Source organism: Rhinoraja longicauda, chromosome 1, assembly GCF_053455715.1.
Source record: "Rhinoraja longicauda isolate Sanriku21f chromosome 1, sRhiLon1.1, whole genome shotgun sequence".
NCBI lineage: Eukaryota > Metazoa > Chordata > Chondrichthyes > Rajiformes > Arhynchobatidae > Rhinoraja > Rhinoraja longicauda.
In genome coordinates, this window is record NC_135953.1 from 141926314 (window position 1) to 141944149 (window position 17836).

The 17836-nt window shown below is 53.8% G+C and overlaps 1 protein-coding gene across 4 annotated transcripts in view; it reads left to right on the forward strand.

Annotated features, from left to right (window-relative positions):
- Positions 1 to 17836, forward strand: part of LOC144597902 (electrogenic sodium bicarbonate cotransporter 1-like) — a 176072-nt gene that overhangs the window by 17595 nt on the left and 140641 nt on the right. For all 4 annotated transcript variants that reach the window (XM_078407694.1, XM_078407675.1, XM_078407703.1 and 1 more), the window contains exon 3: positions 7682 to 7858. In XM_078407694.1, coding sequence (XP_078263820.1) covers positions 7682 to 7858 — 177 coding nt within the window. The remainder of the gene's footprint in view (positions 1 to 7681; positions 7859 to 17836) is intronic.

Sequence of the window (17836 nt, forward strand, 5' to 3'; positions counted from 1 at the left end):
GAAGGCAGGAGAATGGGGTTTGGACTAGGGTTGCCAACTGTCCCGTATCAGCCGGGACATCCTGTATTTTGGGCTAAATTGGTTTGTCCCGTATGGGACCGCCCTTGTCCCGTATTAGGCCCGGGGGGCACAGTGGGCTAACGGAGTGTATTCGGGGAGCAGAGCCGAGTGTATTCGCCTGGCAGAGGTTGCTTAGCAACCCGCCTCCCGGCCCGGGCGGCCGCCATTGGTGGAGCGGGAGCACGTGGCCGCTGGCTGGGTGAGGTGACGTCACCTTTTGTCCCTTATTTGGGAGTTGGAAAGCTGGCAACCCTAGTTAGGAGGAAGAGATACATCAGCCATGATTGAATGGTGTAGTAGGCTGTTCAGTTTAGTTTATTGTCACGTGTACTGAGGTACAGCGAAAAGCTTTAGTTGCGTGCTATCCAGTCAGATCAAAGTCCGATCAAAGATAGTCCGAGGGTCACCAATGAGGTAGTCATTATCCCTGAATCTGGAGGTGTGCGTTTCCACACTTCTGTTCCTCTTGCCTGATGGGAGAGGGGAGAAGAGGGAGTGACCGGGGTGAGACTGGTCCTTGATTGTGCTGCTGGCCTTGCCGAGGCAGCGTGAGGTGTAGATGGAGTCAATGGAAGGGAGGTTGAAGATAGACACAAGATACTGGAGTAACTCAGCGGGTCAGGCAGCATCTCTGGAGAACATGGACACAGAGTGCTGGAGTAACTCAGCGGGTCAGGCAGCATCTCTGGAGAACATGGACACAGAGTGCTGGAGTAACTCAGCGGGTCAGGCAGCATCTCTGGAGAGAAGGAATGGGTGACGTTTCGGGTCGGGACCCTTCTTCAGACTGCTGTGTGAATCCAGTTTGTGTGATGGTCTGGGCTGTGTCCACAACTCTCTGTAATGTCTGGCGGCCTTGGATGGAGCTGTTCCCAAACCAAGCTGTGGTGCATCCTGATAAAATGCTTTGTACGGCGCATCTGTAGAAGTTGGTGAGAGTTGTAGGGGAAACGCCGATGGTCCTAAGCCTTCTAAGGAAGTAGAGGTGTTGGTGTGCTATCTTGGTCGTTGCTTCAGTATGGGCGGTCCAGAAGTTGTTGGTGATTTGACTCCTAGGAACTTGGAGTTTTCAACCATCTCTATACTCAATGGTCCAAATGGCCTCATCATGCTCCTATGACCAGGGTTGCCACCTTTCGCACTCCCAAATAAGGGACACTACCTGTTTTATGGGCAAGTTCATGTCATCGAGGCAGATTTAGGCCATTCGGCCCATCGAGTCTACTCCACCATTCAATTATGACTGATCTATCTTTCCCTCTCAACCCCATTTTCCTGCATTCTCCACATAACCTTTAACACCCGCGCTAATCAAGAATCTGTCAATCTCCGCTTTAAAATTACCCACTGACGTGGCCTCCACAGCCGTCTGTGGCAATGAATTCCACAGATTCACCGCCCTCTGAATAAAGAAATTCCTCCTCATCTCCTTTCTAAGTGTACGTTCTTTACATCTGAGGCTGTGCCCTCTGGTCCTAGACTCTCCCACTAGTGGAAACATCCTCTCCATACCCACTCTATCCGGGCCGCTCACTATTCTGTACGTTTCAATAAGGTCCCCCCTCATCCTTCTACACTCCAGCGAGTACAGGCCCAGTGCCGACAAACACTCATCATTCCTGGGATCATTTTTGTAAACCTCCTCTGGACCCTCTCCAATAGGGTTGCCAACATTCTCACTCCCAAATAAGGGACAATAGACAATAGGTGCAGGAGGAGGCCATTCGGCCCTTCGAGCCAGCACCGCCATTCAATGTGATCATGGCTGATCATTCTCAAAATGTGATGTCACCCCCCTGCGCCCCACGTGACCTCACCCAGCCAGTGGCCACGTGCTCCCTCTCCACCAATGGTTGCCGCCGGCTACGCATCCTCCGTTAGGCGACTCACGGGCCTCCAGGCCTACAGTGTCCGGGCCCACAGCGTCCATGCCCACAGTGCCACCCGGGCCTAACACGGGACAAGGGCGGTCCCGTACGGGACAAACCAATTTAGCCCAATATACGGGATGTTCCCGGCTAATACGGGACAGTTGGCAACCCTAGATAAGGAGCCCAAAATATCTAGGCCTTTCGCTATTGGAAAGGATATTTGAAAATGGTGTAGTTTGATTGTACTGATGTGAGTGTTATTTGCCTGGGTAGCATGCAAACAATACCGTTTCACTGTGTCTCGCTCGGACCACATGCCGATAATACATGGATGGCAGACGTTTAGTGGTAGCCGCAGGTGTGGAGATTGTGCTTCCAAGGCTGGTCTAAAGCATCAGTAATGATGAAGATGTGACCTTGCACGAACCTCAGGGTAACGGCACTGCATCGCTTCCTGTTATGTGAAGAGACCTTTCACTGTTTCCTGCATGTTGCACTTGCCTCTTTCCGCTTGTCTGTTGCTTTACAAAACCCTGCTCGTGGTTGGAAGCAACTTGCTTTCACCGTTCTCCAGCGTCCTCCCTCTTAGTTTACTTTAGAGATACAGCGTGGAAACAGCTAAGGCCCACCGAGTCCGCACCGACCCACGATACACTGACACTATCCAACACGTACTGGGGACAGTTTGTACACACACAAAAACAATTAACCTACAAACCTGCACGCCTTTGGAGTGTGGGAGGAAGCCGAAGATCTCGGGGAAAACCCACGCAGGTCACGGGGACTCTTGTCCTCGTGACCGCCCGCTCTCCCCCTGACATCTCTTCCCAGGACCGCGTGTGACATGGTGGCACAGCGGTAGAGTTGCTGCCTCACAGCGCCGGAGACCCGGGTTCCATCCCCACTACGGGTGCTGTCTGTACGGAGTTTGTACGTTCTCCCCGTGACCTGCGCGGGTTTCCTCCAGTTTCCTGCCCACGCTACAAAGACGTGCAGGGTTGCAGGTTACTTGGCTTCTGTAAAGCGTAGATTGTCCCCAGTGTGTGTAGGATAGTGTTAGTGTACGGGGGTCGGTTGGCCGGCCGGCGCGAGGGTTACCAACTGCCCCTGATTGGCGAGTCTACTCCGCCATTCGATCGTGACCGATCTATCTTTCCCTCTCAACCCCATTGTCCCGCTTTGTACCTGTAACCGTTGACGCTCTAACTAATCAATAATCTAGCAATCTCTGCTTTAAAAATACCCAATGACTTAAGGCTTTGGAGACACAAAGCGGAAACAGGCCCTTCGGCCCATTGAGTCCGCACCGACCTGCGATCGCCCCGTACACCAGCAGTATCCTACACCCTGGAGTCAAGTTGCAAATTTATTGAAGCCAATTAACCAACAAACCCACACGTCTTTGGCATGTGGGAGGAAACCGGAGAACCTAGGGAAAGCCCACAGGGAGAATGTGCAAACTCCGTACAGACAGCATCTAAGGTCAGGATCGAACCCCGTTCCCTGGCGCTGTAAGGCAGCGGCTCTACCACTGTGTGCCATGTTTAATGTGAGAGGGGAAAGACTCTCTAGGAACCTGAGGGGCAACGTTTTCACACAGAGGGTGGTGGGTGTATGGAACAAGCTGACAGAGGAGGTAGTTGAGGCTGGGACTATCCCATCATTTAAGAAACAGTTGGACAGGTACATGGATAGGACAGGTTTGGAGGGTTATGGACCAAGCGCAGGCAAGTGGGACTAGTGTAGCTGGAACATTGTTGGCCGGTGTGGGCAAGTTGGGCTGAAGGCCCTGTTTCCACACTGTATCACTCTATGACTGTATCACTTCTTCAGACTGAAGAAGGGTCTCGACCCCAAACGTCACCCATTCCTTCTCTCCTGAGATGCTGCCTGACCTGCTGAGTTACTCCAGCATTTTGTGAATAAATACCTTCAATTTGTACCAGCATCTGCAGTTATCTTCTTATATTATGACTCTAGTGTAGCTGGGACATGTTGGCCGGTGTGGGTGAGTTGGGCTGAAGGGCCTGTTTCCACACTGTATCACTCTATCACTGTTGTTGGTTAGCACAGGCGAGTTGGGCTGAAGGGCCTGTTTCCACACTGTGTGACTCTGTCATTGGTTAGCACAGGCGAGTTGGGCTGAAGGGCCTGTTTCCACACTGTGTGACTCTGTCGTTGGTTAGCACAGGCGAGTTGGGCTGAAGGGCCTGTTTCCGTGCTGAATGAGTCTGTGATTGTTTGTGTGACCATAACAGCAGCAGTGTTTCACCAGTAACTCTGTGACATGCGTGCCCCCTCTTCAGCTGCTTCTGTCTCGCCACACCACAAACATCACCATCCCAACACCTGCCCAAGTCCGCAGAATTGTGTATTAAATCCTGCTCCTAACCCGGGATTAACCCTGCATTTGCCGTGACAACTGCTTTAGTACCTTCACGGAGTGTTTGTGACTCAGGGATAGGATCGCCAACTGTCCCGTATTAGCCGGGACATCTCGTATTTTGGGCTAAATTGGTTTGTCCCGTTTGGTACGGGCCCAGGGGGAGCTGTAGGCCCAGACGCTGTAGGCTCGGACAGTGTAGGCCCGGACACTGTAGGTCCGGACGCTCTAGGCTCGGACACTGTAGGCCCGGACACTGTAGGCCCGGACGCTGTAGGCTCGGACAGTGTAGGCCCGGACGCTGTAGGATAGGACACTATAGGCCCGGACGCTGTAGGCTCGGACTGTGTAGGCCGGGACAGTGGAGGCCCAGAGGCCCGGGTGCTGCCTAATGGTGGTCAGCGTTGGGCAGAGTCGCTGTGGGAATGCGATCCGTCCCTTTGTAAGTTCATGTACTTCAGCCGTTTCATGTTGTTATGTGGCCGGTTCATTCTGCCTCCTGGTTCTGCTTGGTTTGTGAGGCGGGCTGACATTTCTGGTCATCTCGTGTATGGCCAGACTCACAGGGAGTCACACCACCTACCTCAGGATGGAAAATCATGTAACATAGATCATATCATATCATATGGTGCAATATCAATATGGGAGGTATTGGAGGCAGGTTTTGTGTGCGTTTGCGTGTGTGTGTGTGTGTGTGTGTACCGTATGGACAATGAATTTACTATACAATATATAAATGTGTCTATATATATATATACATATGTGTGTGTGTGTGTGTATGTGTGTGTGTGTATATGTGTGTGTGTATATGTGTGTGTGTGTATACGTGTGTGTGTGTGTGTATACGTGTGTGTGTATATGTGTGTGTACATGTGTGTGTATATACGTGTGTGTGTGTGTATATGTGTGTGTATATACGTGTGTATGTGTGGATGTGTACGTGTGTATATGTGTGTGTATATATGTATACTGGAGGAACAGCACCTCATATTTAGCATGGGTAGCTTATATATATATATGTGTGTGTGTGTGTGTGTGTGTAGGATGTGTATATGTATGTATATATATATGTGTGTATATGTGCGTGTATATGTGTGTGTGTGTGTGTATTTGTGTGTGTGTGTATATGTGTGTGTGTATGTGTGTATACGTGTGTGTATGTGTGTATACGTGTGTGTATGTGTGTGTATATATATGTGTGTGTATGTGTGGATATACGTACGTATGTGTGGATGTGTGTGTGTGTGTGTGTATATGTGTGTGTATATATGTGTGTGTGTAGATATATATATATGTATGTATACTGGAGGAACAGCACCTCATATTTTGCATGGGTAGCTTATATATATACATGTGTGTGTGTGTAGGATGTGTATATGTATGTATATATATGTGTGTGTATGTATATATGTATACATATTTGTTAATTCAGTGTCCAAGCATAATATGAGGTGCTGTTCCTCCAGTATGTGTGTGGCCTCACGCTGGCAATGGAGGAGGCCCAGGACAGAAAGGTCAATAATTGACAATAGAATTGAAGGTGTTCTGCATCATGAACGTTACTGAACTTGTCACTTAAGAAAAACGTTCATAGTCATAGAGTGATACAGTGTGGAAACAGGCCCTTCAGCCCAACTCTCCCACACCAGCCAACATGTCCCAGCTACACTAGTCCCACCTGCCTGCATTTGGCCCATAACCCTCCAAACCTGTCCTATCCATGAACCTGTCTAATTGTTTTTTAAACATTGGGATGGTCCCTGCCTCAACAATCTCCTCCGGCAGCTCGTTCCATACACCCACCACCCTTTGTGTAAAACAAAAAAGTTGCCCATCAGGTTCCTATTAAATCTTTCCCCCCCTCACCTGAAACCTATGTCCCCTGGTTCTTGATTCCCCTACTCTGGGCAAGTGACTGTAATTTACTCTTGTGTGTTAACCTGTCAGCGGAAAGACTATGCATGATTACAATCGAGCCGTCCACAGTGTACAGATATAGGATAAAGGGAATAACGTTTAGTGCAAGATAATGTCCAGTAAAGCCTGATTAAAGATAGTGCGAGGGTCAGGGTCGCTCTCTAGTTGGTGATAGGATGGTTCAGTTGTCTGATAACAGCTGGGGAAAAAACTGTCATGTTTGGCATCATGTGCAGGAAGGGAAACGAAGATGGTGGTTTAAACCGAAGATAGACACAAAAAGCTGGAGTAACTCAGTAAGGCAGCATCTCTGAAGAGAAGAAATGGGTGATGTTTCGGGTCGAGAGTGTTCTTCGGACTGCTCGACCCGAAATGTCACTTATTCCTTCCCTCCAGAGATGCTGCCTGACCAGCTGAGTTACTCCAGCACTCTGTGTCCATGTTCTCCAGAGATGCTGCCTGACCCGCTGAGTTACTCCAGCACTCTGTGTCCAGGGCGGCACGGTAGCGCAGCGGTAGAGTTGCTGCTTTACAGCGAATGCAGCGCCGGAGACTCAGGTTCGATCCTGACTACGGGTGCTGCACTGTAAGGAGTTTGTACGTTCTCCCCGTGACCTGCGTGGGTTTTCTCCGAGATCTTCGGTTTCCTCCCACACTCCAAAGACGTACAGGTATGTAGGTTAATTGGCTGGGTAAATGTAAAAATTGTCCCTAGTGGGTGTAGGATAGTGTTAGTGTGCGGGGATCGCTGGGCGGCACGGACTTGGTGGGCCGAAAAGGCCTGTTTCCGGCTGTATATATATGATATGATATGATATGATATGATATGTTCTCCAGAGATGCTGCCTGACCCGCTGAGTTACTCCAGCACTCTGTGTCCATGTTCTCCAGAGATGCTGTCTGACCCGCTGAGTTACTCCAGCACTCTGTGTCCATGTTCTCCAGAGATGCCGCCTGACCCGCTGAGTTACTCCAGCACTCTGTGTCCATGTTCTCCAGAGATGCTGCCTGACCCGCTGAGTTACTCCAGCACTCTGTGTCCATGTTCTCCAGAGATGCTGCCTGACCCGCTGAGTTACTCCAGCACTCTGTGTCCATGTTCTCCAGAGATGCTGTCTGACCCGCTGAGTTACTCCAGCACTCTGTGTCCATGTTTGGTATCCTGTTCGCCAGGTACACGAATAGGCCAGGTTTGGAGGGATATGGGCCAAGCGCAGGCGGGTGGGACTAGTGTAGCTGGGACATGTTGGGCGGTGTGGGTGAGTTGGGCCATTGGGCCTGTGTCCACACTGTATCTATCACTCTGTGACACTGTTCCCGTGCTGCACTGTTCCATGTTATACCTGTCAATGAGCACGCTCATCGTTGAGTGCAGAGTGCTGTATCTGGAATCTGAGCCGTGCCGTCTCGTGGACTGGTGGGAGTTAACCCTTTGTGTCTTGCCTTGCAGGCCACCACACCGTCTACATTGGGGTCCATGTGCCGAAGAGTTACCCCAGGAGGCGGCGTCACCGCAGACGGGGAGTGGGCCAGAAGGAGAGGAGTAAAGAGCGGGAGAGGGCAGCGGAGGCTTCCGACCGGTCCGACACCGAGGACCATGCTGGAGGAAGCTTGTTCAAACCACTCAGTGAGTGCTGTGGTCACCGCAGGGCAGGGAGGGCAGGGCAGGGCAGGGAGGGAGGGCAGGGCAGGGCAGGGAGGGAGGGCAGGGAGGGCAGGGAGGGCAGGGCAGGGAGGGCAGGGCAGGGAGGGAGGGAGGGAGGGAGGGCAGGGAGGGCAGGGCAGGGAGGGCAGGGCAGGGCAGGGCAGGGCAGGGAGGGAGGGCAGGGAGGGCAGGGCAGGGAGGGCAGGGCAGGGCAGGGCAGGGAGGGCAGGGCAGGGCAGGGAGGGCAGGGCAGGGCAGGGCAGGGAGGGAGGGAGGGAGGGCAGGGCAGGGCAGGGAGGGCAGGGCAGGGCAGGGAGGGCAGGGAGGGCAGGGAGGGCAGGGCAGGGCAGGGCAGGGAGGGAGGGCAGGGCAGGGAGGGCAGGGCAGGGAGGGCAGGGCAGGGCAGGGAGGGCAGGGCAGGGCAGGGCAGGGCAGGGAGGGCAGGGCAAGGAGGGAGGGAGGGCAGGGCAGGGCAGGGCAGGGAGGGAGGGAGGGCAGGGAGGGCAGGGCAGGGCAGGGCAGGGAGGGCAGGGCAGGGCAGGGCAGGGCAGGGAGGGCAGGGCAAGGAGGGAGGGAGGGAGGGCAGGGCAGGGCAGGGCAGGGAGGGAGGGCAGGGAGGGCAGGGCAGGGCAGGGCAGGGAGGGCAGGGCAGGCAGGGAGGGCAGGGCAGGCAGGGAGGGCAGGGCAGGCAGGGAGGGCAGGGCAGGCAGGGAGGGCAGGGCAGGGAGGGAGGGAGGGCAGGGAAGGCAGGGAGGGCAGGGCAGGGAGGGAGGGAGGGAGGAGGGAGGGCAGGGCAGGGCAGGGAGGGCAGGGCAGTAACACTGGGCAGGCAGGGAGGGCAGGGAGGGAGGGAGGGAGGGAGGGAGGGCAGTAACACAGGGCAGAGAGGGCAGGGAGGGAGGGAGGGAGGGAGGGCAGGGAGGGAGGGCAGTAACACAGGGCATGGAGGGCAGGGAGGGAGGGAGGGAGGGCAGGGAGGGCAGGGAGGGAGGGAGGGAGGGAGGGCAGTAACACAGGGCAGGGAGGGCAGGGAGGGAGGGGAACTGTTACAGATTTAATCACAAAATGCTGGAGTAACTCAGCAGGTCAGGCAGCATCTCGGGAGAGAAGGAATGGGTGACGTTTCGGGTCTCCGAAACGTCACCCATTCCTTCTCTCCCGAGATGCTGCCTGACCTGCTGAGTTACTCCAGCATTTTGTGAATAAATCGATTTGTACCAGCATCTGCAGTTATTTTCTTATGCTACAGAGTTAATATGTGCCAAGATTTAATATGTACTTTTTCACACCGAGGGAGGTGGGTGTATGGAACGAGCTGCCAGAGGAGGTAGTTGATGTTGTTACTATAACAACATTTATAGATTTGGGCGGTCACGGTGGTGCAGCGGTAGAGTTGCCGCCTTACAGCGAATGCAGCGCCGGAGACCTGGGTTCCATCCCGACTACGGGTGCTGTCTGTACGGAGTTTGTACGTTCTCCCCGTGACCTGCGTGGGTTTTCTCCGAGATCTTCGGTTTCCTCCCACACTCCAAAGACATGCAGGTTTGTAGGTTAATTGGCTTGGTAAATGTAAACTTGTCCCTAGTGGGTGTAGGATGGTGTTAATGTGCGGAGATCGCTGGGCGGTACGGACCCGGTGGGCCGAAGGGCCTGTTTCCGCGCTATATCTCTAAACTAAAATGTGCCAATATTTAATATGTGCTTTTTCACATAGAGGGTGGTGGGTGTATGGAACAAGCTGCCAGAGGAGGTAGTTGAGGCTGGAACTATTAACAACATTTAAAGAAACATTAGGACAAATACATGGATACGAAAGGTTTACAGGGATATGGGGCGAGCTTAAATAGAGCATCTTGGTTGGCATGGACTGTGGGCTGAAGGGCCTGTTTTCATGTTACATCATGTTAAACATGCAGGTACAGCATGCAGTGAAGAAAGCTAATGGCATGTTGGCCTTCATAACGAGAGGATTTGAGTATTGGAGCAAAGAGGTTCTTCTGCAGTTGTACAAGGCCCTGGTGAGACCACATCTGGAGCATTGTGTGCAGTTTTGGTCTCCAAATTTGAGGAAGGTCATCCTTGCTATTGAGGCAGTGCAGCGTAGGTTCACGAGGTTAATCCCCGGGATGGCAGGACTGTCATATGAGGAAAGATTGGAAAGACTGGGCTTGTATTCACTGGAGTTTAGGATGAAACGGACCTACAGCGGTCCCCGGGCCTACATTGTCCGGGCCTACAGTGTCCCCCGGGTCTACAGTGTCCAGGCCTACAGCGGGCCTACAGTGTCCAGGCCTACAGCGGCTCCCGGGCCTACACTGTCCAGGCCTACAGCGGTCCCCGGGCCTACACTGTCCAGGCCTACAGCAGCCCCGGGCCTATAGTGTCCGGGCCTACAGTGTCCGGACCTACACTGTCCGGGCCTACAGCGGCCCCCGGGCCTACAGTGTCCAGGCGTACAGCGGCCCCCGGGCCTAATACGGGACAAGGGCGATCCCGTACGGGACAAACCAATTTAGCCCAATATACGGGATGTCCCCGCTAATACGGGACAGTTGGCAACCCTAGATGGGACTCGGGTCTCTGGCCCTGTGAGGCAGCAGCCCTACCGCTCCACCACCATGCCTGGTTTTTGGTTTGTAAGCACCTTTGCCCAAATGCCTGGACGTGATTTTATTAAGGATTTCACAGCACGTACACAAGACCCACAGGTCAGTGTGGCCTCATTAACTCGATGAGTTCACTGTGCAGCCTAGTCTGGCCAATGGGCGACCAGCTGGCTTTAATCCTTAGATCTGTGAGTGTGCTTATAATTAGCCCGGCTTTGTAAATCCATGCTAAAGTCCATGCACACTGTTCACATGCTGCTGTGTTAGAGGTGTGTAATGTCATGAGGGCAATGCACAGATAGGGTGAATGCACAGCCTCTTCGCCAGGGCAGGGGAATCGAGAACCAGATAGGGGTTGCCAACTTCCTCACTCCCAAATACAGGACATGGTGACATCACCATCCCACGCCCCACGTGACCTCACCCAGCCAGCGGCCGCGTGCTCCCGCTCCACCAATGGCGGCCGCCTGGGCAGGAGGCGGGTTGCTACGCAACCTCCGTTAGACGGCGCCCGGGTCTCTGGACCTACACTGTCTGGGCCTACAGCGGCCCCCCGGGCCTACAGTGTCCGGGCCTACAGTGTCCCCCGGGCCAACAAGTGTCCAGAGCTAAAATGTTGGAAACCTAGAGTGTCGGGGCTTAAACTGTCGGGTGTAGACAGTGAACCTAATACAGGACAAGGGCGGTCCCATACGGGACAAACCGATTTAGCCCAAAATACGGGATGTCCCGGCTAATACGGGTCAGTTGCCAACCCTAGAACCAGAGGACATGGGTTTAAGGTGAGGAGGGGATAGATTTAATAGGAAACTGAGGGGGTGGGTGTATGAAACGAGCTGATAGAAGAACCTGGACTATTCATTCACCCGTCTTTTGAGCGTGGAAGCGAGGAACTACAGATCCTGGTGTGCTAACAACAATGGCACCTGGTGCTGGAGTAACTTAGTGGGTCAGGTCAGACAGCATCTCTGAAGAAGGGTCCCGACCCGAAACATCACCCATCTATGTTCTCCAGAGATGCTGCCTGACCCGCTGAGTTACTCCAGCACTCTGTGTCCATGTTCTCCAGAGATGCTGCCTGACCCGCTGAGTTACTCCAGCACTCTGTGTCCATGTTCTCCAGAGATGCTGCCTGACCCGCTGAGTTACTCCAGCACTCTGTGTCCATGTTCTCCACAGATGCTGCCTGACCCGCTGAGTTACTCCAGCACTCTGTGTCCATGTTCTCCACAGATGCTGCCTGACCCGCTGAGTTACTCCAGCACTCTGTGTCCATGTTCTCCACAGATGCTGCCTGACCCGCTGAGTTACTCCAGCACTCTGTGTTTACCTGAGATTTTAACCAGCGTCTGCAGTTTTGTTCCTACCCATCTGCCGATCCTTGTTTGGGAGTTTTGAACATTCCAACAGCGTTGTGTGCGTGGGGCACACATTGACCTGTGCAGCCTGAAGTGATAAGATTGGAGGAAGGACACAGGGATTCAGGAATGCAGGGAAGGAGTGAAACTCACCTAAGGTCCCGTGGAATGTGGGTCGAGCGTATGTTCACATTCACCAACCTTGCCATGGCTGTACACCACCCCAGATTCACCACTCACCCACACACACACACACACCCACACACCCACACACCCACACACCCACACACACCCCCACCCACACACACACCCACCCACTCACCCACACACCCACACACACACCCACCCACACACACACCCACACACTCACCCACCCACACACACACACACACACCCACTCACCCACCCACACACCCACACACACACTCACCCACCCACACACACACCCACCCACACACACACTCACACACACACCCACCCACACACACACACCCACCCACACACACACTCACCCACCCACACACACACCCACACACACACCCACCCACACACACACACCCACCCACACACACACTCACCCACCCACCCACTCACCCACCCACACACACACTCACCCACCCACACACACACACACACACCCACTCACCCACCCACACACCCACACACACACTCACCCACCCACACACACACCCACACACACACACACTCACCCACCCACACACACACACACACACACCCACACACACACCCACACACACACCCACCCACTCACCCACCCACCCACCCAACCACCCACCCACACACACACCCACCCACTCTCACCCACTCACCCACTCACCCTCACTCACCCACACACATATCCACCCACTCACCCCCACTCACCCCCACTCACCCCCACTCACCCACTCACACACACACACCCCACACACGCACTCACTCACACACGCACTCACACACGCACCCCACACACACACCCATACACACACCCCACACACACACACCCCACACACACACATCCCACACACACACATCCCACACACACACACCCCACACACACACACCCCACACACACACACCCCACACACACACACACACCCCACACACACACCCCACACACACACACACACACACACACCCCACACACACACACACCCCACACACACACACCCCACACACACACACACACACACACACCCCACACACACACACACCCCACACACACACACCCCACACACACACACACCCCACACACACACACACACCCCACACACACACACACACCCCACACACACACACCCCACACACACACACCCCACACACACACACCCCACACACACACACACACACACCCCACACACACACACACCCCACACACACACACCCCACACACACACACCCCACACACACACACACCCCACACACACACACCCCACACACACACACACCCCACACATACACACCCCACACATACACACCCCACACACACACACCCCACACACCCCCCCCCCCACACACACACACACACACACACACACACACACACACACACACACACACACACACAACACACACACACACACACACACACACACACACACACACACACACACCCCACACACACACACCCCACACACACACACCCCACACACACACACACACACCCCACACACACACACACACACACACATCCCCACACACACACACCCCCCACACACACACACACACACACACACCCCCCACACACACACACACCCCACACACACACACCCCACACACACACACCCCCCCCCACACACACACACACACACACACACACACACCCCACACACACACACACACACACACACACACACACACACACACACACACACACACACCCCACACACACACAGGCAGCAATAACTGTACCCAACGTTGGGGTGAGGGGGGGGGTGGGGGTGGGGGTTGGGGGAGTTATAATAATCTCTCATAATCATCAGAGGTCAGTCAAGTGAAATTAATAGTTTGTTAATTTTAAAGTAATCAGTTTAACAGGAATATGCGGTCATTAAGGTGGTGGCTAATCCGCCTGGCTAATGTCACAGAGCGGAGTGGGTGGCTGGCTGGCTGGCTGGCTGGCTGGCGGCCGATGCGTTCATTCACATCACAGATGCTGGGGACACAGACAATGTTCTCATTGTCAGCAACTGGTGCTGGGCTGCCCCACTGTTCTTCCTACACTCTGTGAAACATGCTAGAGAGGGGGGGAGAGGGGGATTCACAGAGACAACCAGGGGCCACAGTCTCAGAATATTTAAAACTGAGGTGAGAAGGAACTTTTTCACCCAGAGAGTTGTGAATTTGTGGAATTCTCTGCCACAGAGGGCAGTGGAGGCCAATTCACTGGATTAATTTAAAAGAGAGTTAGATAGAGCTCTAGGCGTTAGTGGAATCAAGGGATATGGGGAGAAGGCAGGCACGGGTTACTGATTGTGGATGATCAGCCATGATCACAATGAATGGCGGTGCTGGCTCGAAGGGCCAAATGGCCTCCTCCTGCACCTGTTGTCTATGTTTCTATGTTTCTAGAGAGCGTGTGTTCGAGAGAGAGAATGCGTGTGTGTGTGTGTGTTGGAGAGAGAGAGAAAGTGTCAGAAAGTGTGTTGGGGAGGAGAGAGAGAGAGAGAGTGTGAGAGAGAGTTCGATCCTGTGTATGAGAGGGTTAGAGAGACAGACAGAGAGAGACTGATGGAGAGTGAGTTAGAGAGAGTGTGTGGAAGAGAAGAGGGGAGAGATCCTATGAGTCAGAGATAGATAGAGAGAGAGAGACAGGGAGAAAGTGTTAGAAAGAGTTTGTATGCGGGTGAGAGAGAAAGAATGAGATAATATGAGAAAGAGAATTAGACAGTGTGTGTGTGTGTGTGTGTGTGTGTGTGTGTGTGTGTGTGTGTGTGTGTGTGTGTGTGTGTGTGTGTCGCAGAGTGAGATAGGATCAGCTCCTCATCCAACACATCATAGAAACATAGACAATAGGTGCAGGAGGAGGCCATTCGGCCCTTCGAGCCAGCACTGCCATTCATTGTGATCATGGCTGATCATCCACAATCAGTAACCCGTGCCTGCCTTCTCCCCATATCCCTTGATTCCACTAGCCCCTAGAGCTCTATCTAACTCTCTTTTAAATTCATCCAGTGAATTGGCCTCCACTGCCCTCTGTGGCAGAGAATTCCACGAATTCACAACTCTCTGGGTGAACTCTTAGTCCTAAATGGCCAACCCCTTATTCTTAAACTGTGACCCCTGGTCCCCCCAATATCGGACTTCTGGACTCCCCCAATATCGGGTTCATTTTTCCTGCATCTACCCTGTCCAATCCTCTGAATTTTATACGTTTCTATGAGATCCCCTCTCATCCTAAATTTGAGTGAATACAAGCCCAGTCGACCCAATCTTTCATTGTATCTCAGTCCCAGCGTCCCGGGAATTAACCTGGTGAACCTACGCTGCACTCACTCAACAGTAAGAATATCCTTCCTCAAATTAGGAGACCAAAACTGCACACAGTACTCCAGATGTGGTCTCACCAGGGCCCTGTACAACTGCAGTAGGACCTCCCCCTACCCAGGTACCTTCCCCTGCAACCACAGGAGATGCAACACCTGTCCCTACACCTCCTCCCTCGACTCTGTCCAGGGACCCCCTCCGATGGTCCTTCCCGATGAGACAGTTCACGTGCACCTCCTCCCAGGGACAAGGTGACGTCATCGCGCCACGGGACTTCACCCAGCCTGCGGCCACGTGCCCCTACTCCACCAATGGCCTCTGTTCGGCGGCACCTGAGCCTACAGTGTCTGGGCCTACAGTGTCTGGGCCTACAGTGTCTGGGCCTACAGTGTCTGGGCCTACAGTGTCTGGGCCTACAGTGTCTGGGCCTACAGTGTCTGGGCCTACAGTGTCTGGGCCTACAGTGTCTGGGCCTACAGTGTCTGGGCCTACAGTGTCTGGGCCTACAGTGTCTGGGCCTAAAGGTGTCCGGGCCTACAGTGTCCGGGCCTACAGTATCTGGGCCTACAGCGGCCCTTGGCTACAGTGTCTGGGCCTACAGTGTCCGGGCCCTACAGTGTCCGGGCCCTACAGTGTCTGGGCCTACAGTGTCCGGGCCCTTCAGTGTCCGGGCCCTACAGTGTCCGGGCCCTACAGTGTCCGGGCCTACAGTGTCCGGGCCCTACAGTGTCCGGGCCCTACAGTGTCCGGGCCCTACAGTGTCCGGGCCCTACAGTGTCCGGGCCCTACAGTGTCCGGGCCCTACAGTGTCCGGGCCCTACAGTGTCCGGGCCCTACAGTGTCCGGGCCCTACAGTGTCCGGGCCCTACAGCGTCCGGGCCTACAGCGTCCCCCAGGCCTAATACGGGACAAGGGCGGTCCCGTAAACCAATTCGGCATAAAATACGGGATGTCCTGGCTAATACGGGATCGTTGGCAACCCTAGATATGGACCAAATTTGGGCAGGTGGGACTAGTGTGGATGGGGCAGGAAGGTCGGTGTGGGCAAGATGGGTTGAAGGGCCTGTTTCCATGCTGTGCTGTTCCATGTCGTTTGATGCCTGAATTTCCTCTGGACCCTCTGCCTGTTTGCCAAAGGCTGTGTCCACACTCCCATGGGGGGTGGGTGTAGCTTGCCCCTGGGTGTGTAGGCCACACTCTGGCTGTTATTTTTAGTGGTGAACAACTGGTGCCACAGTTGGGCGGTGAGATAATTGGGGGATTGGTGTCAGCGAGCACAGCAAATGTTGTCAGTGGAATCTGAGGGCTTAATCCTGGCGGAGGGGGGGGGGGGTCACAAGACCGCACGCCCACGGCAGGACTTTCTCCCGGCACCCTGATTACATTTTAATCACCGGGCTGTCGGCTAGATCGACTCAGGACGTTCCCCGCGGTACCAGCTTTTAACATGACCAGATGCCAAGGTGACAAAATGGCCGCCCTTCACCCGCGAAGCGGCTCTGAGAAACCGATTCACCATCCGAGCTCGTGGAGCATCGAGCACAGAAAGTAGAGTGTAACATTTAGAAGAAGGGCCCCGACCCGAAACGTCACCCATCCTTTTTCTCCAGAGACACTGCCTGAGCCGCTGAGTTACTCCAGCACTCTGTGTCCATGTTCTCCAGAGATGCTGCCTGACCCGCTGAGTTACTCCAGCACTCTGTGTCCATGTTCTCCAGAGATGCTGCCTGACCCGCTGAGTTACTCCAGCACTCTGTGTCCATGTTCTCCAGAGATGCTGCCTGACCCGCTGAGTTACTCCAGCACTCTGTGTCCATGTTCTCCACAGATGCTGCCTGAGCCGCTGAGTTACTCTGGCACTCTGTGTTTTTGTGGATGTAGGGATGGGAGTTATGTTGTGGGCTGGAGATAAGGGGCAATCAAACGGAGGGGCCATTATGGCAGGAAACGGCATTGTAGAGAAGATGAAAAGGCAGGGTGATTGAGCAATTATGGATGGAATGTGGCCGGAATGTTGAAGGTCCGGGAATGTTGGTTATCAGGAAGTGCTGAGCCTGGGAACATGGATAGGTAGACACAAAACGCTGGAGTAACTCAGCGCGCGGGACAGGCAGCATCTCTAGAGAAAAGGAATGCCACAGAAATCCTTAGAGGCCAATTCACTAGATGAATTTAAAAGAGAGTTAGATAGAGCTCTAGGGGCTTGCGGAATCAAGGGGTATGGGGAGAAGGCAGGCACGGGTTACTGATTGTGGATGATCAGCCATGATCACAATGAATGGCGGTGCTGGCTCGAAGGGCTGATTGGCATCCTCCTGCACTTATTTTCCGTGTTTCTATGTTTCTATGAATGGGGAACGTTTCAGATCGAGACAGTTCTTTATATGGGTTGGTAACGTTTCAGCTTGGGACCCTGGTAACCCTCTTCTACACCCGCTCCAAAGCCTCCACATGTATGCACTCAGTATTCTAGTTTAGTTCTGTTTAGGAGATATAGCATGGAAACAGGCCAT